The sequence below is a fragment of the Rhinoraja longicauda genome, chromosome 2 (assembly GCF_053455715.1).
Source record: "Rhinoraja longicauda isolate Sanriku21f chromosome 2, sRhiLon1.1, whole genome shotgun sequence".
Taxonomy (NCBI): domain Eukaryota; kingdom Metazoa; phylum Chordata; class Chondrichthyes; order Rajiformes; family Arhynchobatidae; genus Rhinoraja; species Rhinoraja longicauda.
The window spans coordinates 8295038-8318612 of NC_135954.1; the positions used below are offsets into that span (position 1 = coordinate 8295038).

The following is a 23575-nucleotide window of genomic DNA, read 5'->3' on the forward strand; positions in this document are numbered from 1 at the left end:
TTTACCCTGGACTGCAGCTATATCAACTACCTATTGCTGCCTGATTCTAATGTTCCATCCAAAGTGCTGGAGTAACTCAGCCGTTTGAGGAGGGGTCCCGATGTCACCTATCCGTGTCCTCCAGAGATCCTGACCTGCTGAGCTACTCCTGCACTTTGCATCCTTTCGGTGGGCGAGGAAGGGCTTGATGGTGCACACAGGGAGTGGCGTTGGAAGATGGGGCTCTAAACAGGCGCGGCAGCGCAAGCTGGGGATGGGTCCAGCTCGGTCCGTCTGCTAGATCCGACATCTGTTACAAGAGGTTCGTTAAAACGAGGGTTTACTAAATTGTCTTTGCGAAACAGTTAGGAAGGAAGATTGAGAGCATAGTTAATTCTTTCATGACAGAGGGACACGACCGGAAAGAGCACTCGCCACACTTTCTGTGGCCACTCAGGGAATTTCAACGCTGAATTTTGTCCGGATTATAGGGGTGGGGGGGACTATCAGTTGCTAGGAAATTGGTGATCAACCTGTACTTACAGAGATCGTTTAATGATGAAACACAAGGCACAATAAAGCAAACTGGGAGACAATTTATTCTAACCTCCTGTGCAACTCTTGATGAGTAATGCCCCTTTTCTCTCTTCATTTTTCCTCCAGCTCCTCCAGACACAAGGCCATTAGTTGCATGAGAAACAGTTGCTTGATATGAGCAGTTTGTATCACTACAATACAAATAAAAAGGGAGAATGTCTAGGAATTCTTGATTAGAGAATGATAAAATATTTCAAATTGCCTGTCTGCAATAAACTAATGCTAGAATTGCAGGTAACATACCTTTTTGTCGATTGAAGGCTTACTTCAGACGGTACAGGCGACTTTTCCTTTAGTCTCTGAAATCACAAACCGATGGAATTTAACACGTGGACTTAAACTTTTCATTTTTATTCTAACTTTTTAAATTTCTTAATAGTATTTTTAGCTTTGGCAGGGCCCAAGCACTTGTGCATGTTTTTGAATGACAAGGACACCTGTTCAATGCTAATGACACTTTGTAATTACTTATTCCTCTATTTAACCTATTTTCTATAGTTCAGAATTTTCCTATTACATAATGATTTCCAGAGTTCAACAGAGTAAAGCGAAATATTTTTTTAATAGTGCCACTGGATCTACTTTAGGGACAGAACATTTCATTAACAATGTCAGAAATCACACAACCCAATCAAAACAGCAGAGAAATCATTGGTTCAAATCCCAGATTTTTACAAATCACCTCCATTATCAAAGTGTTGGGAGCAAAGTATTATTTTATTCAGATAATATTAAGAGAAAAAAAAAGTTCAATCCCATGGTGTCTATTTCAAATTACTATAAATTATTTTAACATGGTGATTAGCCTAGAGTAGAAATATGAAAAATAATAAGCATTCATTAATTAGCAGCAAAAACTGACGAAGCTGTTAAACAGATAACACACGGATATTTTAAAAGTAAGATTAATTTCTTACATTGTTTCGGACTTCAGTCCTGTTAATGTGTCTATTACTCTGCCATCCGGGGGTAAGAGATGGCTTGTAAAACATGGATCTATTTGCTGTAACAACTGCAGGAGTCTGAAGTTTCTTGACAGGAGGAGACTGGGTTTCTACCTGAAAACAAAAGTAGGAACTTATAGATTAACATCACTTTTAATTTAGCTACGAAGTTAGACACAAAATGCTAGAGAAAAGGAATAGCTTCCTCAGACTGATTCATTTAGCTACATTTGCAACTACGTTATTATGCAACAAATTTATAGCTAGGAATTCTAAATGCCGTTTGCTGTGGAAATATTTGATAGGTCCAAACAATTTCCACCAAGCAACCTCAAAACAAGCAGTTATAAGTTTACAAAAAAACAACATCTATAGTACAGTGGCAGCCCTTCTTCTCAAAACCCTTCGCCTTCCTTTTGCCAAATCAAGCACAAAATAGTTTACTGTAGAAACAGCGCAGTATTGTACGTGGACAATTGAACTACTTTTGCCCAGTAACAGCTGACTATACTGTCAACAGTTGCTCTGGCAGGATTGCGCTTTTGCAACTTAAGCTCATTTGGCCCCTGTTGCCACTGCCCTATTCCTCATCACAGCTGCACCACTCAAAGTATTATGAGCACTGTCAAGCCCTTCAAGCAAGTATCTACACTGGCATAATATCAAGCCGTGATGCTGTATGGAAGCAGATGTTTTCAATATCATCAGTCAAACAGTGACTTTTAAAGAGGCCATAACCAATACAAGACTTTCTTTCACTTATGTACAAACTAGATTTTTCAACGATTGCACACCACCATGCAAATACACATTTTATTTCTATTCTTTCGATCCTTTAATAGATTTACCATTGATGTTTGCTTGGCAAAAACACTTAAAAATATAAACACTATATTTCATCCTAGTCTTTAATCATCCCGACCAACATGCACCATCTACACTAGTCAAACCTATCTGCCTTTGGACAATATCCCTCTAAACCTATTCCCTCTAAACCTACTCTATCCATGTACCTGCCCAATGTTTTTTCAAATGTTGTGATAGTACCTGCCTCAACTACCTCCTTCGGCAGCTCGTTCCATACACCTACCATCCTTTGTGTAAAAAACATCGACCATCTGGTTCCTATTAAATCTTTCCCCTCTCACCTTAAACCCATGTCCTCTGGTTTTTGATATCCCTACTCTGGGTAAACGAAACTGCACATCTATCCCTCTCATGATTTTTTACACCTCTATAAGATTACCTCTTATCCTCCTGTGCTCCAAAGAATAAAGTCCCAGCCTGCTCACCCTCTTCCTATAGTTCAAGGACAATATATTACAGTTGTACCAAAAGTTGGTTGTTCCACATTTGGAGTGTTTTATGCAGTTCTGCATGCCAGGCATGCCTTATTATAATAAGCATGATATTAAACTATAGAGGGTGGAAAGGAATTTTCAAGTATGTTGCTTGGATTGAGAGCTTGAGTTCTAAGAAGAGATTGAAGATAGGAGTGAAGGAAATGGAACAAAGATTTATAAAATGATGCGGGGCATTGATTGGATATACACAGTCTTTCCCCCCACGGCAGGAAAGTCTAAGACTCGATGGCTTCAGTTTAATGTGAGAAGGGGAAAATTTAAAGGTGATCTGAGGGACAAATATTTCCACACAGAAATATATGGCAGATATATGGAATAAGCTGCCAGTGGTAGAGGAGGTACAACTACAACCTTTAATAATCATTTGAACAGGTACAGGGATATGAAAGGTTGAGAGGGATCTGGTTCAAACTCAGGGAGACAAGATTAGCTTAAATATATATCAAGTTTGCATGGAAGAGTTTTGCTGAGGGGTCTATTGCCATGCTGTATTTTTCTATGACGATACAAGATTAAATATTTAACTTACTGTCAGACATTTCAAACATGCCCTAATTAAAAGATACAAGAGCACAAGCTTTTGCGCAAAAATAAATTGTCTAAGTAATATCTTGAAATCAAATTTTTAGACTTGCCAAGTAAAGGTTCTATCATATATACCTTTCTCATCTTGGACTGCCATCCAGTTAGATCTATGGTACTTCTCTCCAAAGGCTGAAGCAAAATTAACATTGTCGGTATTAGCAAGAGTTTTAAACGATCATTAAAATATTAATTGCATACAAATGGGGGAGAAGAGAGCAAAACTTGCAGAATAAGAAAAAGACAGTTAATAAAATTATTTTTATTAAAGAGTTCAAAGTTTTTGCAAAAATCCGCCTACTTTTAAAATTTCAGCTTTAAACCAGGTTTTTTTTTGCTTCGAAAGATTAATGTACAATAAGCAGGAATAGGCTTTTTTTTAAAAGAGCAATATTTTACATTCGGTTGCCTTCCTTCCACTGCAGGTTTTATGAATTTTCTACTTCTTACTTAGTGAGAATTGGAGCTCCATTCATTTATCTTTTTGGTTATTTTGAAGCATTTAAATTAATGTGCGTAAAATTTCCATTACTTGAATGGAAGCATTGGTAAAGAGCTATTCTGATCCTCAGTGGAATTTATACATGACAAAACTCACATTATAATGATTTGGCATCTTTCATAAATCCTAACGAAAATTATAAATCACAACTCATCGCATAAGAAAGATTGCCAACAGCTATTAAGTCAATTAATTCTGAAGTCTGAACTGTCCACCAATGACAGCTTTTTCCCCACTTACCGTTGATATTGGAGATTCAGCTGCAGATGGAATCCTTTTAGCATCCTGAAATCACAATACATCAGATGCTACAAAGTTTTATACTTCAATATTTTTACTTTTCATTCCCTTCTCCTTTTACATTTCTTTATATCAATACCCAATCCCAACGTAAGATGTCACTGAATGGCATCTCATTCTGTACAAAGTCTCATGTTCTCAGTCTGCTCATTTCTTTCATTCAGTATACATTTTTAGTTTAGTTTAGAGATACAGCGCTGAAACAGGCCCCTCGGACCACCGAGTCCATGCCCACCGGCGATCTGGGGGTTGAACACAATGTTTTGATGATCAGTGCAAGAAGGAACTGCAAATGCTGGTTTAAACCGGAGACACAAAAAGCTGGAGTAACTCATCTGGAATGGGTGATGCTTCAATAGACAATAAGTGCAGGAGGAGGCCATTCGGCCCTTCGAGCCAGCACCACCATTCAATGTGATCATGGCTGATCATTCTCAATCAGTACCCCGTTCCTGCCCTCTCCCCATACCCCCTGACTCCGCTATCCTTAAGAGCTCTATCTAGCTCTCTCTTGAATGCATTCAGAGAATTGGCCTCCACTGCCTTCTGAGGCAGAGAATTCCTCCGAAGAAGGGTCATGACCCGAAACTTCACCCATTCTTTCTCTCCAGAAATGCCGCCTGTCCTGCTGAGTTACTCCAGCTTTTTGTGTCCATCATCGTTTCGATGATCAGTTCTTTTACTGAGCCAAGATTGTCCCGTCATCTACATTTTTATTCTATCCAGTTTAAAATGAACATTCCAAAACATTGTGTAGGCTCCAGTACATGGCACTCATTTTGCAGGAAAACAAAAACTACCTGAAAGCACAAAAATAAAACACAAAGTGCTGGAGGATCTTTAAAAGATTAATCCGTGTTGAAAAGATTTGTCGTTCAACATCAAACAAACTTTAAAAAAAATAAACAGTACAACAAATATCTGAAATTCAAATTATGAAGACATACTGCCAAGGGACTCGACATCTTTTCTAAAGACTGGAGAATGCGTCTGGCTGTGGCACTCGTCACTCCATAAGATGTTGAACTTGCTGGTTTTGCTTTCATCTGTCTCCTTATTGGAACCTAGGGTTCAAAACAATCGGTTTATTTCAACAATGCTTCAGGATACTATTATTTTCTGTGGAGAAAGATGGCAGAGCCAGGGAACACACATTCCACATCAAAAATTAATCATAATCAAAAGCATGAAATACCTAGTATTTGTAGGAAGAAACTGCAAATGCTGGTTTAAACCGAAGACAGGCACAAATAGCTGGAGTAACTCAGCGGGGCAGGCAGCATCTCTGGAGAGAAGGAATGGGTAAAGTTTCGGGTTGAGTCCCTTCTTTCGTCTGAAGAAGAATCTCGACCTGAAATGGCACCCATTCCTTCTCTCCAGAGATGCTGCCTGCCCCGTTGAGTTACTCCAGCTTTTTATGTCTATCTTCGGATGGAATATCTACATCTCTCAGTGACTGCCACAATCATAAACGTGGCAGGTTCTATTACTACAGATATTAGCACTAAGAACTTAAACAGAGCCAAAGTAGACATGCGTCCAATTAAGCTTGTTTCATCATGCCGGACCTCAAATCCAATTTTCTACCTAATCTTTAAGGATTAGGCGAAAAATTGGAGTTGAAGTACAGAACACAGGCTATTCAGCCTCTTGTGGCTTCAAAATGATCATAATCGATCACCATCCTGCAACATCCCTAAATATCTTAATGGCTAAACATTTTAATGATCCCAGTTTTAAATATATCTAGAAAATCAGACTCAAGAAATGTCAGCCTGGAAGAAATGTCCATAATGTTAAACTGCTTCAGAACTTGCATCAATCATAGCACTTGTGAGAGTTTGTGTACTTATCTTGCCAGCTGCCAACTGAAAACTCCTCAGTACAACTTGTGCTGAAAACAAAACAAGTACCAGAACCACAACAGTAATGAGTTGACAGGCAGCGAACAGATGGACTGATCACTGGAGGCAAGAAATTGGATCCTGCCAATATGCTACGTAACAGACTGACTTGGCGCATAAAGTGTGTCATATCACCACTCAGTGCAAGACAAATCGGGAGAAAATGGAAAAAGCTGTGCAGCAATTTATTCACCATGGTTACAAAATAATAACTGTTATCTTACCGATCTGCTTACATGCGAAGCAGATTTAAAACAAGTTTAGGCAAAAAATTTAAATTCTTGTGGATTATTGCTTACGTTTTAATGTCTATAGATACATTTACAAGGGCTGCACGGTTGCTGCCTTACAGTGCCAGAGACCCGGGTGATTGACCACAAGTACTGTCTGTATGGAGTTTGTGCGTTCTCCCTATGGGCTTTTTCCTGGGGCTCCGGTTTCGTCCCACACTCCAAAGACAGACAGGTTTGTAGGTTAATTGGCTTCGGTAAAATTGTAAATTGTCTCTAGTGTGTAGGATAATGAAGTCAAAAGTGATTAGCAGAATTAGGCCATTTGGCCATTAAGTTTACTCCGCCATTCAATCATAGCTAATCTATCTCTCCCTCCTAACCCCATTCTCCTGCCTTCTCCCTATAGAAGAGACCACACTTAGAGTATACTATTCAGTTATTCCGTGGAAAGGGTGTTGATGAGGTTCAACAGGATGCTACCCAAGCTCGCGAGCTTATGTCACAGGGAGAGGTTGTATAGGCTGAGATACTTTTCTTTTGGAGTGTAGAAGTTTAAATGCTCACCTTAATTGAGGTGTACAAGATCACGATGGACATGGATTAAGTAAACGCTCAGTCTTATTCTCTGGGCACAGGGAACTAAAATTAGGGGGCTTAATTTTAAGAGGTGAGACATTTAAGAGGGACTAATGGGACAACTTTTTTCCATTTTTGAGGGTAGTCTGTTTCTGAAATGAGCTGCCAGAAGGTACAACAGAGATTCAATTCCAACTTTTAAAAAGACATTTAAACAAATATATGGATAAGATAGGAAGAGTTTAGGAGGGATGTGGGCTAAATGCAGGCAAATGGGACTAGTCCAGTACATCTTGGTCAGCAGGAACAGGGTGGGCCAAAGGGCCTGTTTCCATGCTCTATGATCCTCCTAATTGTTCTCCACCCCCCCGATCCTCGTCCCTTTCACAAATCTCTCCCTTCTGCTCCACATCACCCATTTTGGTCCTCCTTCCCCTCATGCAGCGTAGGTTTACTAGGTCAATTCCCGGAATGGCGGGACTGTCGTATGTTGAAAGACTGGAGCGACTAGGCTTGTATACACTGGAATTTAGATGGATGAGGGAGGATCATATCAAAACATATAACCTCATATCATCTTCCTCACAGTTCACACTACCACCCAGCTTTGTATCATCTGCAAATTTGCTAATTGTACTTTTAATCCCTTCATCCAAGTCATTAATGTATATTGTAAATAGCTGCGGTCCCAGCACCAAGCCTTGCGATACCCCACTAGTCACTGCCTGCCATTCTGAAAGGGACCCATTTATCCCCACTCTTTGCTTTCTGTCTGCCAACCAATTTTCTATCCATGTCAGTACCCTACCCCCAATACCATGTGCTCTAATTTTGCCCACTAATATCCTATGTGGGACCTTGTCGAAGGCTTTCTGAAAGTCGAGGTACACCACATCCACCGGCTCTCCCCTGTCCTAGTTACATCCTCAAAAAATTCCAGAAGAGTAGTCAAGCATGATTTCCCCTTACAAACAGCAGGAATAAACTGTCCCTGAACCTGGAGGTATGCGTTTTCACACTTCTGCACCTCTTCCCTGATGAAAGAGGGAGCGACTGGGGTGGTCTTTGATTATGTTGGTGGCCTTGCCAAAGCAGTGAGATGTGTTGATGGAGTCAATGGAAGAGAAGGTGGTTTGTGTGATGGTCTGGGCTACGTCCACAACTCTGCAACTTCTTGCAGTCGTGGATGGAGCTGTTCCCAAACCATGCTGTGATGCATGCTGATAAAATGCTTTCTTCGGCACATCTGTAGGAATTGCTGAGAGTTGTTGTAGACATGCCAAACTTCAAAGGATGTAGAGGTGTTGGTGAGCTTTCTTGGTCATTCCTTCTATATGGTCCAGGACAAGTTGCTGGTGACATTTTTCTCCTAAAAATTTGAAAATTTGAAGATTTTCTACATCGGCGCTGGCAATGAATGTGTGAAACCGATAACAATCTCCTTTGCCTCGCTGGAATCAAGGGAATTATTGTTGTCTTGGCACCAGGTCACGAGGTTCTCAAACCCCATCATGTACTCTGCATCATTATTTGATAATAGTTAGTGTAAAAAAATAACTGCAGATGCTGGTACAAATCAAAGGTATTTATTCACAAAATGCTGGAGTAACTCAGCAGGTCAGGCAGCATCACAGGAGAGAAGGAATGGGTGACGTTTCAAGTCGAGACCCTTCTTCAGTCTGAAGGGTCTCAACCCGAAACATCACCATTCCTTCTCTCCTGAGATGCTGCGTGACCTGCTGAGTTACTCCAGCATTTTGATAATAGTTATACACCCACTCCTGTGCAGCCACAGTAAAGGAGGCTGCGAATGCATCCTCATGGGGCACCAGCATTGAGGATTATACTGTAGTAGAGGATGATTTGTCACCTTCCATCAGTGGTCTCCAACTTCATCCTTGCCTCACTTGATTCCACCTGCCTTCTTTTTTCTCTCGTTTGTCTGCCTCCATTCGTAAGCCTACCTCTGCCTCCTAACTCCACCACTTTCTGCTTCCATATGTTGCTCCAGCAATTTGTGTCCATCTTTGGTGCAAACCAGCATCTGCAGTTCCTTCTTACTCCATTCCTGTTGCATTGGAAATAAACTAAAAGAGCGTACAGCTCTTGCAATAATTCCACCTGCGTGAACCTATGGCTTGATATAAAGTTAAAAAAATATATTGTCCTTTGATCGGGCTCTCAAAATTCAAAGAATTCTTCCCATTGTGAAGTATGTTTCTAAAAGTTCAAAAATTTAAAAATACGATAAAGAAACACACGATTGCCTTTACCTGATACGGTGTACCTTGCATTTGAGGAGTCCTTCCTGCTGCTGCAGCTCCACCATATGTAGTCTTGCCAGGGTAGAAAGGGGAATCCCCAAGTTGGCTTGCATTTAATAATGATGTACTAATAAAAGACTGCAAAAAGCAAGACCATTTTGAATTTCAGTGTTGTAAATGTGTGCGTAATGATTAGACAAATTCAATCCAATCACATATACTTACTGGAGACGAACTTCCGAAAGCTGAGAGATTAAAAGATGGCCTTTTCAGGCTTGTAGCAGGCTGTTGGGGGAATGACTGAAAGCGGTCCCCCTCTGGAGACCACAAAGGTGGTAAAGAAGCATTCCTTGAAGTTATCGCATCTGTATTAATAAAGCAATAAAATGTTTCATATTTTTGATAAATTTGAGTAGTTAAAAAATGTTAAACTTTGATCAGCCTTATTGGTGGAACAAATCCTGAACTAGAATATTTTAAATTATTCTTGTTTCTACAAATGGACAACACTTCAGATATGTAATATTACTCACAAACACCAATTAGTTTAGCAGACATGTGGCGAGGAAGGTGCCAAAGTCAACAGTCTGTTCTATTGTTGAAAGAATTGTGTTACGATGGACATTGTCACTAGAAGAGGAAAAAGAAACTACAGAAGCAACACAGGGGAAGAGCTCAACCTGAGACAGATCCAAAATAGAGTCGGGCATCTGGGATTTGGTATAGAAGAGTAATGAACTCAATGAACAGCTGAAACCCAATGCTCAACTACCAAAGCCTGGGCATAAAGTCAATTTGGCTCAATCACAGGAGTATGTTTCTGGTGCGGATCATTTGAGACATTACTGCTGAAGACCAACCCGGGTACATGGTCAATTCAGACACTATAAAGGCCCAACATGATGCTCCTTTAGCTATTTTTAGTTTTACTAAAGACAATTCTGTAGTTTGTGCAACTAAAAAAAACCCCAAATACTTTTTTTTTTAAATTAGTGGCAACACAAATTTCACTTTAAGATTAGTTAGCATATATTTATGTCCACAAGCCAAGGCGCACACAGGGACGTTACTAGTTTCTGTACAGACATTCAGAATCCAATTTTTAGAATTCTACAACCGATATCACCGTGGCAAAGGAAAATATTCAACTGCAAGCACAACTGTAGCGTGAAAATAAATTATTTAACCCAGAATTTACACTGTAGGAAGCCAACCGGTAAGTAAAGATGGCAGAGTTGCCCTTCAATCTGAAGTGTTGTCCATTCATTCAGATTCCTCTTTAGCTCAATCTCAAGTTACTTACATTAAAACACCTTATGTTCCAAGATCCTGCAACCAGAAAATTAATCTAACATCTTCGTAAATCGAATCTTAAAGTTAAAAGCTTCATAAATCAATGAATATGGGCAACTCTCGGGTTACATTCCCGAGAAATGTTCGCAAGGTGATCTCACACGCTCTCCATCTCCTCGATAACGTCCGGTTCCCAGGCCCCCTCTCCCTCATCTTTACCATGGGTGTCCAGTCACTCTACACATCCATCCCCCACAAGGATGGTCTCGAAGCCCTCCGTTTCCTCCTCGACCGTAGAACCAGCCAATCCCCATCTACCAACACTCTCCTCCGCCTAGCAGAGCTGGTTCTTACCCGTAACAACTTCTCCTTTGACTCCTCCCACTTCCTCCAAACCAGAGGCGTAGCTATGGGCACTCGCATGGGCCCTAGCTATGCCTGCCTCTTTGTCGGGTACGTCGAACAATCCCTGTTCCGGGCGTACACCGACCCCATCCCCGAACTCTACCTCCGCTACACCGACGACTGCATTGGTGCTACCTCTTGTTCCCATGCAGAACTCACTGACTTCATGCACTTCACTTCCAATTTCCATCCTGCCCATAAATATATCTGGACTATCTCCGACATCTCCCTCCCGTTTCTGGACCTCACCATCTCCATCACAGGAGACAGACTAATGACTGACATCCACTATAAACCCACTGACTCGCACAGCTATCTGGACTACACTTCTTCCCACCCGGTCTCCTGCAAAACGTCTATCCCCTACTCCCAATTCCTCCGTCTACACCGCATCTGCGCCCGGGATGAGGTGTTTCACACTAGGGCGTCAGAGATGTCCTCATTCTTCAGGAAACGGGGCTTCCCCTTTTCCATTATAGATGAGGCTCTCACTAGGGTATCTTCTACATCCCACAGCTCCGCTCTTGCTCCCCCTCCCCCCACTCGCAACAAGGACAGAATCCCCTTCGTTCTCACCTTCCACCCCACCAGCCAGCGGATCCAACAAATCATCCGCCAACATTTCCGTCACCTACAACGGGACCCCACAACTGGCCATATCTTCCCATCTCCTCCCCTCTCTGCGTTCTGCAGAGACCGTTCCCTCCGTAACTCCCTGGTCCACTTGTCCCTTCCTACCCAAACCACCCCATCCCCGGGCACTTTCCCCTGCAACCGCACGAGATGCAACACCTGTCCCTTTACCTCCCCCCTCAACTCCATCCAAGGACCCAAACAGTCTTTCCAGGTGAGACAGAGGTTCACCTACACCTCCTCCAACCTCATCTATTGCATCCACTGCTCCAGATGTCAACTTATTTACATCGGTGAAACCAAGCGCAGGCTCGTCGATCGCTTCGCTCAACACCTGCGCTCGGTCCGCGTTGGCCAAACTGGTCTCCCGGTGGCCGAGCACTTCAACTCCCCCTCCCATTCCCAGTCTGACCTTTCTGTCATGGGCCTCCTCCAGTGCCATAGTGAGGCCCACCGGAAATTGGAGGAACAGCACCTCATATTTCGTCTGGGCAGCTTGCAGCCCAGTGGTATGAACATCGACTTCTCCCACTTTAGATAGTTCCTCTGTCCCTCTCTTCCCCTCCCCTTCCCAGATCTCCCTCTATCTTCCTGTCTCCACCTATATCCTTCCTTTGTCGTCGTCGTCGTCCCCCCCGACATCAATCTGAAGAAGGGTCTCGACCCGAAACGTCACCCATTCCTTCTCTGCTGAGATGCTGCCTGACATGCTGAGTCACTCCAGCATTTTGTGAATCAATACCTTCAATTTGTACCAACATCTGCAGTTATTGTCTTATACTCACAGCAAGTCAGATATCTGCTTTCTTTTGTAACTCATATGGTATTCTTACATATATACACACAATATAATTCTTTAATTCAATTCAATAATCATGCGAACACCACCCATTATACCAATGGAACATATATTAATGAATACCATGATACATATTATTACTAATTTGAAAAATGTGCAGAAGAATTTGTGCTGTTTAATTTCATAAATCAGGTTATACGGTCATTAGTGATAAGAGCAGAATTAGGCCATTCGGTCCATCAAGTCTACCCCGCCATTTAATAATGGCTGATCTATCTCTCCTTCCAAACCCTATTCTCCTGCCTTCTCCCCAGAACCCTTGACACCCACACTAATCATCAGGTTATTTGTTATCCAGGGAGCCTGTATATAGAGATTAGATTATTTTTTTAGCCGCATCTCATAAAACAATCATTTTGGCTACCACTTCAATAATTGTTGGTGACTAGGTGGCACAGTGGTCGAGCTACTGCCTTACAGCGCCAGAGATCCTGATGACGGGTACTGTCTGTATAGAGTTTGTACATTCTCCCCATGGGTTTTCTGAGAGAAGTTCGGTCTCCTCCCACACTCCAAAGACATACAGGTTTGTAGGTTAATTGGTTTGGTATAAATGTACCATTGTCCCTGGTGAGTGTAGGGTAGTGTTAACGTGCAGGGATTGCTGGTTGGTGCGGACTCTGTAAGCCGAAATGCCTGTTACCGCGCTGAATTTCTAAACTAAACCCATTTCAGTGATTCAGCTATCTTTTCTCAATGGGACAGAGTAACACCCAAAATTCTAAATGAGGCTTAACCAGCACATTAAACATGAATTTACAGGTTAGGACTGTACGTGTACAGGTCACACCATAGCGAGAGATTTCTACTATTCCCAATAAATGTATTCCATGCCTGCTGGGAAAATTAAGTAGAGCAGGCAGAATTCGTAAAGGGAGCAAAATAATTACATCTTTCACATAGATGGGCATTGACTCTTCATTTTAAACCTTAATCAACAAATGCCATGTGATCTTAACAATTATACTAAATGACCAAGGTATAATTTTATCAAAAGCTATAAATGATTCCACAAGTTACACAAAAATCATATTTTTCAAAGGCAATATTTATGAGGAATCATTTACCTTTATCAGAGGCTCTGGAAGAGAAACCACTTGTTGTGGAGATGTTATCATCTTCATGCAGAGAACCAGTGTCTTTGATTTCCTTTACCAGTGAGAATCCCGAATTCCCAATAGGAAATGGAGAGGACGTGGATGGTTGACAATCATGAGCTGGTGTGTCTACTGCAGCACAATTAAAGTGTGTTCGATTAAGAGCTGGTCGCAGTAGTAGCATGTCTGAGAAATTTAAAGCATTTTTGCTTGATGGTGGGCTTACTGTAAAAAAATGTGAAATGAAATGCAAGACATGAAGTTATCGTCTAATCACAGATACAATTCAATGTGAGCTTGTATATTTTTGTTTCCTCTTCAGGTCATGAATTAACACAGATCAAAGAGAACCAAAATTAACATGAGTGGAAAATGAACATTTCAGGGTATTACATCCATAATTTCACAAGAGCAGACCTAGGCTATTCGGCCCATTGAGCCTGCTCCACCATTTGATCATGACTGATCTATTTATCCCTCCTCAACCCCATTTTCTTGTCTTCTTCCCGTAAATTTTGACACCTTTACTCATCAAGAACCTATCTAGTTCTCCACTTTTACTTGTTTGTGGAATAGAAGCAGATTCGGACAAACAAGATTAAGAGCTTTGGAACGGATGGATATAGAAGTAACATGCAAAATATATATTCAATGGGAAGTTATTTTAAGTTTCTTTGTGTGGATAAATAAAGTCATCCAGAAATGAATTGAACAGATAACCATATAACAACTACAGCACGGAAACAGGCCCGTTCGGCCCTACCAGTCCACGCCGACCACTCTCTCTGACCTAGTCTCATATACCTGCTCTCAGACCATAACCCTCTAATCCCCTCTTATCCATATACCTATCCAATTTACTCTTAAATAATAAAATCGAGCCTGCCTCCACCACTTCCACCGGAAGCCCATTCCATACAGCCACCACCCTCTGAGTAAAGAAGTTACCCCTCATGTTACCCCTAAACTTTTGTCCCTCAATTCTGAAGTTATGTCCCCTTGTTGGAATCTTCCCCACTCTCAAAGGGAAAAGCCTACTCACGTCAACTCTGTCCGTTCCTCTTAAAATTTTAAAATCCTCTATCAAGTCCCCCCTCAACCTTCTACGCTCCAAAGAATAAAGACCCAACCTATTCAACCTCTCTCTGTAGCTTAAGTGCTGAAACCCAGGCAACATTCTAGTAAATCTCCTCTGTACCCTCTCCATTTTGTCGACATCCTTCCTATAATTTGGCGACCAGAACTGCACACCATACTCCAGATTCGGCCTCACCAACGCCCTGTACAATTTTAACATTACATCCCAACTTCTATATTCGATGCTCTGATTTATAAAGGCAAGCATACCAAACGCCTTCTTCACCACCCTATCCAATGCACAGATAAACCTATAAATATCATGATAATCCAATTGCACAAATGAAAAGTTTAGGAAGCGAATTAAAAGAAACGTTAATTTTTCCCTGTTACTGTTACCCTGCTACTAAAAGAAATGTTAAAAAGCATAGTACAATATATATTGGTGACAAGAAAGGTTCTTTAAATATGAACAAGAAAATAGAGGCAGGAACAGACCAGTTGGATCCTCAAGCCTGCCTTGCAATTCAATAGCATGGCTGATCATGGCTGGACTCAACTCCCCCGTGCCTGCTCCCCAAAAAGGAAACTGAATTAATAGAAAAGGGACAGCTACCTTTCCGTCAGTACTTTACTTTGATGCACACAACTCTGGGGGAATCCGAAGTTGCTAAGAATGAGATGAATGACAGAAAGAAAAATCAACTAATTTTAGGAAAAGAAAAGTAACAGGGACAAATTTAAGAGTCATAGTTGCACAGCACAGGAAGAGAAAATATGATGGGTGTCGACCTGAAACGCCACCCATTCCTTCTCTCCCGAGATGCTGCCTGTCCCACTGAGTTACTCCAGCATTTTGTGTCTACCTTCGATTTAAACCAGCATCTGCAGTTTTTTTTCCCTTTAGAAAACATGCCACCGCGCCAAGCTTTTTGCCCATATATACTAGTCCTATCTGCCCGAATTAAGACTGCATCCTTCTATGTCTTGCCTATGTAAATGTCTGTAAGGTAATTGATGTGTTGGACAGAATTGTAGTGGAAGTGGTTTGAAGGTTAGGGTCAAGAACTCAGGAGAGGAATAGATTGAGTCGACGCACAGATTCCCTTGCCCAGGGAATCAAGAACCAGAGGACATAGGTTTAAGGTGAGGGGGAAAGATGTAATAGGACCCTGAGCAGTAGCTTTTTCACAGAAAGCGTGATGGGTGTATGGAATGAGCTGTTGGAGGAGGTAGTTGAGACGAGTACTATCGCAACATTTAAGAAACATTTAGACAGGTACATGGATAGGATAGGTTTGGAGGGATATGGGCGAAATGTAGACGGGACATGTTGGGAGGTGTGGGCAAGTTGGGCCGAAGTGCCTGTTTCCACTGTGAGATTCTATAACCACTTTACGGTGACGTTGGAATTGGGCAGCAGCATCCCAGAATTTTCTGTTCATTATGCGCATCAATGATTTAGATATAGAGTTTGCAGAGGGGTGCTCAGAAAATAATGATTAACATATTAAGAAATGAAAGATGTAGTATGACATTAGAAACAGGGCAATGGAATGCAGAAAATAAAAGGCAGATAAAATCCTTCATGATTAAAGAGGGCTTGCTTGAGCTGTGGTTACAGCAGCAGTGCATTCTGGATCAGATCTCACTGGGCCTGGCCAACTTAACAAAGTTTGCCCATGGTCTCCAATGAATCTTACTGCAAGGTGGAACAACTATGTATTGGATGGTGCAAAGCAAGTCTCTGCCTAACTGCTCCTGGTGCCAAAAGAACATTTTCACAATTTCCATGTACCTCATGACCATAGACATTCATAAACAGAAAATAAATCCCACAACTACTTCATGCAACTTAATTAAAAAGATACACATAAAAGTTAAGAGCACTTACAATTCACACATTTTATTGAGGATAAATCACCTCTTTTGAAAGAGCAGGGGAATGATAAATGTGCCCGCCATGACAGCATAAAACAGAAGAAATGGGTACAACATGTATCTGGCCCCTCAGCGAAGGCCATTTAAAACACTCCTGTATTCAATGGCAGTCCAGTTGCACAGCAAGAGGACAGCTACTTGGTAGATCAACCTGGTTTAAAAATTTGAAAGGACCTGGGAAACAAGATCTTACTCAATGACAAGAGCACGTTTGATGGCTGAGTGACATAGTCCTGCTCCTGATTCATATGTTTGATACTTACAATACAAAGATTGACATGAAAGAGTGGGGCTGTTATTGGAGAAGAGAAGACAGATTATTTTAAGCAAAGCTGGTATGGCTCGAAATAGATATAAATACCTCCTCTAACCTCATCTACTACATCTGGTGTTCCCGAGATGGCTTCCTGCACATCAGCAAGACCAAGTGTAAACTCGGCGACTTTTTCGCTAAACAATTACGTTCAGTCTGCCAAAGCCTATTTGATCTCTAGGTTGCTAAATATTTTAACTCTTCTTTCCATTACCACCCCAACCTTTCTGTCCTGGGCCTTCTCTATTGCCAGAGCGAGGCCACATGTAAACTGGAGGAACAGCACTGCCATTTCCATTCGCGTAGCATACAACCCAATGGCATGAACATAGAATTATCCAATTTTAGGTAACATCACATTATGCCGCCCTACAACCTACCTCTTTATACCCCCCAACTCCCTTTTTCTTCACCTTCTCCTGTGCCCCACCTTGATTTCCATCCATTTTTCCATTCCCCCTTCTCTACTTTCCTCCCTCTAGCTTTGTAATTCGCAACTCCAACCACGTCTCACACCTACCTTTTTTAATCTGTTCTTTGTTCCAACCATCAACCCCTCCCTCACCTGCATCCACCCATTACTTGCCCCGTTTTGTCCTGCCTCACCCCTCTTCTCGCTTTCTTCTCCCCTCACCTACAATTGGTTTGAAGGGTCCCGACCTAAAATGTCGCCTATCCCTGTTCTCCAGAGATGCTGCCTGACCTGCTGAGTTACTCCAGCACTTTGCGTCTTTTTGTGCATTAACCAGCATCTGCAGTTCCTTATTTATAGATAGATAGTTTTCACTGATTAAATAATTACAGGGTTGGGATTTATACATCCAAGAAAAAAATTCAAAATGAGCCAAAGAACAGGGCAAGTCGACAACAAAAAAAGCACGTAATTACAGTTAAACAAAAAAAAACTATGTTGAAAAGAATCCAACACAAATGCAAGCTATAAACCCTTAATAACATTCTTTGCAGATAATCAGATTCAATTTTCATGATCGCAAGAGGGCCCAACCTTGCAGGTAGTAAAATGAGTCACTTCTGCAGGGGATAATTTTTACACAAACTTTCAGTTATGACTATGCTGTGCCTATGAAGAACCTTTTCCGCTGAAAATTATATTGCCTCTATGCATTTTCTACGTACAGAAATATCCCCACAAACCCACTCAAGCATTTAATTATAAACCTACCTGCTGCATTATTGGGTGCAGATGCTGAATTATGTCTTCTACTATCAAATGGCAGGGTCTCATTTACAAGGGCTGGATCATCATCATGATTGTCGATCGATCTTTTTACTTCGACTGGTTCTACCTTGGAAGTGTGCCCAAAGTACTTCTGCAGCCATTCAGGTACTATATTCTTCACAGTATCTGTAACTCTGCCAATGATTCCCTGTGGATAAATTTATTTTAAAATGTAAAAGATCTTTAACTTTACCACAATAAATTACAATGAATCAAAAAAGATCTGCTGTTGCTCCATCTTAACTGGCTCTCACAAATATCTAAAAAGATTACAAATGAAAGACTAAACAATTCCTAATGTGATAAGGAGCATCGAAGCAAAGTTTGTTGAACAGAACAAAATAAAGAAGGAAACTAACAAGCAGCTGACAGCTTCAGTCTGAAGAAGGGTCTCCACCCGAAACGTCACCCATTCCTTCTCTCCCGAGATGCTGCCTGACCTGCTGAGTTACTCCAGCATTTTGTGAATAAAAAGCAGCTGACAAAGTCGCTCATCCTTATGGTTAAGATATTTAACAAATTACAATTTGTCAGAATTTAACTTTTGCAAGAAATCTGAACTCAAAACTGAAATATTATTATTGCTATTCCGATTCTACCGCGTACTACAAGATTAACATGGTATAAAGTAGGAGACCTAGGACAGAAAGGTCTGTGTGGGAATGGGAAGGAGAATTAAAGTGTTTAGCAACCGGGAGATCAGGTAGGTTCAGGCGGACTAAGCGAAGGTGTAACACCTTCATGCCCAAGTTTATAATTTGTTTTCTGCCTCCCAGCCTACTGCTATTTACTTCCAATGAATTCATGCCTTTTGTGCTCAGATAATGTTTTTCAGCTACAAAAGAAAGCAAGTCATTCTTTTGACATGCATCATAGTTGGAGAATGAATGTGCTTTAAACAATTTTGTTAATAAATAGTGTCTTCAAATAGAAATGATACTTGAATATCTTCAATGCACTGCACATAATTTTCTTGGGATCAGTTTTGTCTTTGATTAGTTGAATATGTAACACTATATTTGCATCAAGCAAAATCAAGCATTTCACTAGATTTCCCGCTGGATTGAGCAAACACCCTCGACCATAAAGGCCTCCCACTCCACTCCTCGGTCACATTTCAGGAAATCTAATCACCAGGCTGTGCTTCGTCTCCTTGCCTACGCACCAAAAATCAAGCCGAAGAAAAGCAAGATATCAAGCCGGAAAGGGTGCAGAGAAGGTGCATGCATCAAGAAACACAAGTAGCAAATGTGAATTTTGTGTTGACTTATTTACTATTGACATACAAATTTCATGAGGATATTGCCAGGACTCAAGGGTCTGAGCTATAGGGAGAAATTGAGTTGGCTGGGACTCTATTCCTTGGCATTCAGGAGGATGAGGGTGTATCTTATAGAGGTGTATAAAATAATAAAAGGATGGACACGGAGTCTCTTGCCCAGTGCAGGGGAATCGAAAACCGGAGGACAAAGGTTTACGATGAAGGGAGGAAAGATTTAACAGGAATCTGAGGGGTAATATTTCACACAAAGGGTGGCAGAGGTATGGAACAAGCTGCCAGAGGAGGCAGGGACTATTGCAATGTTTAAGCAACAAGTAGATAGATATCTGGATAGGACAGGTTTAGAGGGATATGGGCCAAATGCAGGCAGGTGGGACCCGATATAGATGGGACATGTTGGTTGGTTTCAGTAGGTTAGGCAAAAGGGCCATTTTGAATGCTGTATGAAACATAGAAAATAGGTGCAGGAGTAGGCCATTCGGCCCTTTGAGCCAGCACCACCATTCAATATGATCATGGCTGATCATCCAAAATCAGTACTCGGTTCCTGCTGACTCGAAGACTGCAATGATATTTAAAAAAATACTCTTCTGCAAGACTTCCTTTGCAAAGAATGATCATTAGAGCACGAGTTAGATGATCAGCCATGATCACATCGAATGGCGGTGCAGGCTCGAAGGGCCGAATGGCCTATTCCTGCACCTATTTTCTATGTTTCTATGAGTTCAAACCAAAGATATTTTGGCAGGCACATGAGATTACACACTTCCTGCAAAAGTTAACTATATTGTCCAAATGTAGAAATAACCTTAAAGCTCCAATCATCAATTACACATAGCTCCAAAGATTAAATTAATTGAAAACTGAAACACACCGAAAATCTCTTTTTTTTTTAAACTGCTAAACTGTCTTCAGGATGACATGTTCAATTGCCATTTTTTGTTCATGGTTATATGGTGAAAAAAGGTTAAACTTTAACATCTTTCTGTTACTCTCTTTCAATGCAGATGGGGCTCCAAAGATGTCTTCCTTTACATAAGTTTTCAAAAGCCATTAATCACCTTAAAAAAAAAAAAAGATTTGGTCCTTGCTTCCTGCCAATGGGTCCAGGAACAACCTTTAAATCAGTAAATGGACAAAAGGTCATAAGTGATAGGAGTAGAATTAGGCCATTCGGCCCATCAAGTCTACTCCGCCATTCAAATGGCTGATCTAACTCTCCCTCCTAACCCTATTCTCCTGCCCTCTCCCCATAACCTCTGACACCTGCACTAATCAAGAATCTATCCATCCCTGCCTTAAAAAAAGATGCAGGATCAATTTATCCCAAAGAGGAGGAAAGATTCTAAGGGGAGTAAGAGGCACCCGTGGCTGACAAGGGAAGTCAAGGACAGCATAAAAATTGGGCCTCTTTTAAAGAGGAACAGAAGATGACTAAGAAGGCAATACGGGGAGAAAAGAAGAGGTACGAGGGTAAACTGGGCAATAATATAAAGGAGTATATAATAATTTAGGTATGTAAAGAGGAAAAAAATAGTCAAGGCAAATGTGGGTCCCTTGAAGACAGAAGCTGGGGAATTTATTATGGGAAACAAGGAAATGGCAGACGAGTTGAACCGGTACTTTGTTTGTATCTTCCTTAGTGATCCAATCTCCCAGATGTTCTAGTGGCAAGATCCTAGGATGACAGAGGAACTGAAGGAAATCCACATTCGGCAGGAAATGGTGTTGGGTAGACTGATGGGACTGAAGGCTGATAAATCCCCAGGGCCTGATGGTCTGCATCCCAGAGTACTTAAGGAGGCGGCGCAAGAAATTGTGGCCGCATTGGCGATCATTTTCCAATGTTAAATAGATTCAGGATCAGTTCCTGTGGATTGGAGGGTAGCTAATGTTGTCCCACTTTTTAAGAAAGGAGGGAGAGGGAAAACGGGAAATTATAGACCAGTTAGTCTTACATCAGTGGTGGGGAAGATGCTGGAGTCAATTATAAACGACGAAATTGCAGAGCATTTGGATAGTAGTAACAGGATCGTTCCGAGTCAGCATGGATTTACGAAGGGGAAATCATGCTTGACTAATCTTCAGGAATTCTTTGAAGATGTAACTACGAAAATTGACAGGGGAGAGCCGGTGGATGTGGTGTACCTTGACTTTCAGAAAGTCTTCGACAAGGTTCCACATAGGAGATTAGTGGGCAAAATTAGAGCACATGGTATTGGAGGTAGGGCATTGACATGGATAGAAAATTGGTTGACAGACAGAAAGCAAAGAGTGGGGATAAATGGGTCCCTTTCAGAATGGCAGGCAATAACTAGTGGGGTACCGCAAGGCTCGGTGCTGGGACCGCAGCTATTTACAATATACATTAATGACTTGGATGAAGGGATTAAAAGTACCATTAGCAAATTTGCAGATGATACAAAGCTGGGTGGTAGTGTGAACTGTGAGGAAGATGCTATGAGGTTGCAGGGTGATTTGGACAGGTTGTGTGAGTGGGCGGATGCATGGCAGATACAGTTTAATGTGGATAAGTGTGAGGTTATCCACTTTGGTGGTAAGAATAGGAAGGCAGATTATTATCTGAATGGTGTCAAGTTAGGAAAAGGGGACGTACAACGAGATCTGGGTGTCCTAGTGCATCAGTCAGTGAAAGGAAGCATGCAGGTACAGCAGGCAGTGAAGAAAGCCAATGGAATGTTGGCCTTCATAACAAGGGGAGTTGAGTATAGGAGCAAAGAGGTCCTTCTGCAGTTGTACAGGGCCCTAGTGAGACCGCACCTGGAGTACTGTGTGCAGTTTTAGTCTCCAAATTTGAGGAAGGATATTCTTGCTATTGAGGGTGTGCAGCGTAGGTTTACTAGGTTAATTCCCGGAATGGCGGGACTGTCATGTTGAAAGACTGGAGCGACTGGGCTTGTATACACTGGAATTTAGAAGGATGAGAGGGGATCTTATCGAAACGAATAAGATTATTAAGGGATTAGACACGCTGGAGGCAGGAAACAGAACAAGGGGCCACAGTTTAAGACTAAGGGGTAGGCCATTCAGAACTGGGATGAGGAAAACTTTTTCAGTCAGAGTTGTGAATCTGTGGAATTCTCTGCCTCAGAAGGCAGTGGAGGCCAATTCTCTGAATGCATTCAAGAGAGCTAGATAGAGCTCTTAAGGATAGCGGAGTCAGCGGGTATGGGGAGAAGGCAGGAACGGGGTACTGATTGAGAATGATCAGCCATATCACATTGAATGGCGGTGCTGGCTCGAAGGGCCGAATGGCCTACTCCTGCACCTATTGTCTATAAAAATATTCAGACTTGGTCTCCACGGCGTTCTGTGGCAAAGAATTCCACAGATACCACCCTCTGATTAAAGAAATTCCTCATCTCCTTCCTAAAAGAACACCCTTTAATTCAAAGGCTATGACCTTTAGTCCTAGACTCTCCCACTAAACATCCTCTCCACATCCACTCTATCCAAGCCTTTCACTATTCTGTATGTTTCAATGAGGTCCCCCCCTCATTCTTCTAAACTCCAGTGAGTTCAGGGCCAGTGCCAACAAACGCTCATCATAGGTTAACCTACTCATTCCTGGGATTATTCTTGTAAATCTCCTCTGGACCCCGTCCAGTGCCAGTGCCCAAAATCGCCCAACCCCCATGGTGCCCAAAATTGCTCACAATATTCCAGGTGCGGCCATACCAGCACCTTATAGATCCTCAGCATTATATCCCTGTTTTGTATATAGGGTGTATATAGGTATATATGAGGATGGCCACAACGCATAGATCAACTTGCACTTTACCCTGTCCAAAATTGTTACTGTTTCGTTTCGTTGGGTTGCTGCTGTCTAAATTACTTAAATTATTGCATCGTATGGGAGGCGCATTCCCAATCTCGTTGTACCCCTGGGTACAATGACAATAAAGATATATTGTATTGTATTGTATTGTATAGGTGTGTGCACTTGTGAGTATGTGTTTCTACACACACTGATTTATTTTCTCTCTCTAATTTATTATATTGTTTATATTGTTTACAGTGTGCTCTGTTTACATATTCTGTTATGCTGCAGCAAGTAAGAATTTCATTGTTCTATCTGGGACATATATGACAATAAAACACTCTTGACTCTTGTATACAAGCCCTCTTGAAACTCCCCATTGAGTTTGCTTTCTTTACTACCGATTCGA

At 41.6% G+C, this 23575-nt stretch overlaps 1 protein-coding gene across 1 annotated transcript in view; it reads right to left on the minus strand.

Moving 5' to 3' along the window:
• The window catches only part of nup153 (nucleoporin 153), a 59042-nt gene that overhangs the window by 29689 nt on the left and 5778 nt on the right, over window positions 1-23575 (minus strand). Inside the window, exons 2-11 of the mRNA XM_078414748.1 lie at window positions 18047-18251; window positions 13503-13757; window positions 9471-9610; window positions 9255-9383; window positions 5216-5332; window positions 4209-4253; window positions 3545-3598; window positions 1494-1634; window positions 820-875; window positions 587-707 (exon numbers count right to left, since the gene is read on the minus strand). Coding sequence (XP_078270874.1) covers window positions 587-707; window positions 820-875; window positions 1494-1634; window positions 3545-3598; window positions 4209-4253; window positions 5216-5332; window positions 9255-9383; window positions 9471-9610; window positions 13503-13757; window positions 18047-18251 — 1263 coding nt within the window. The remainder of the gene's footprint in view (window positions 1-586; window positions 708-819; window positions 876-1493; window positions 1635-3544; window positions 3599-4208; window positions 4254-5215; window positions 5333-9254; window positions 9384-9470; window positions 9611-13502; window positions 13758-18046; window positions 18252-23575) is intronic.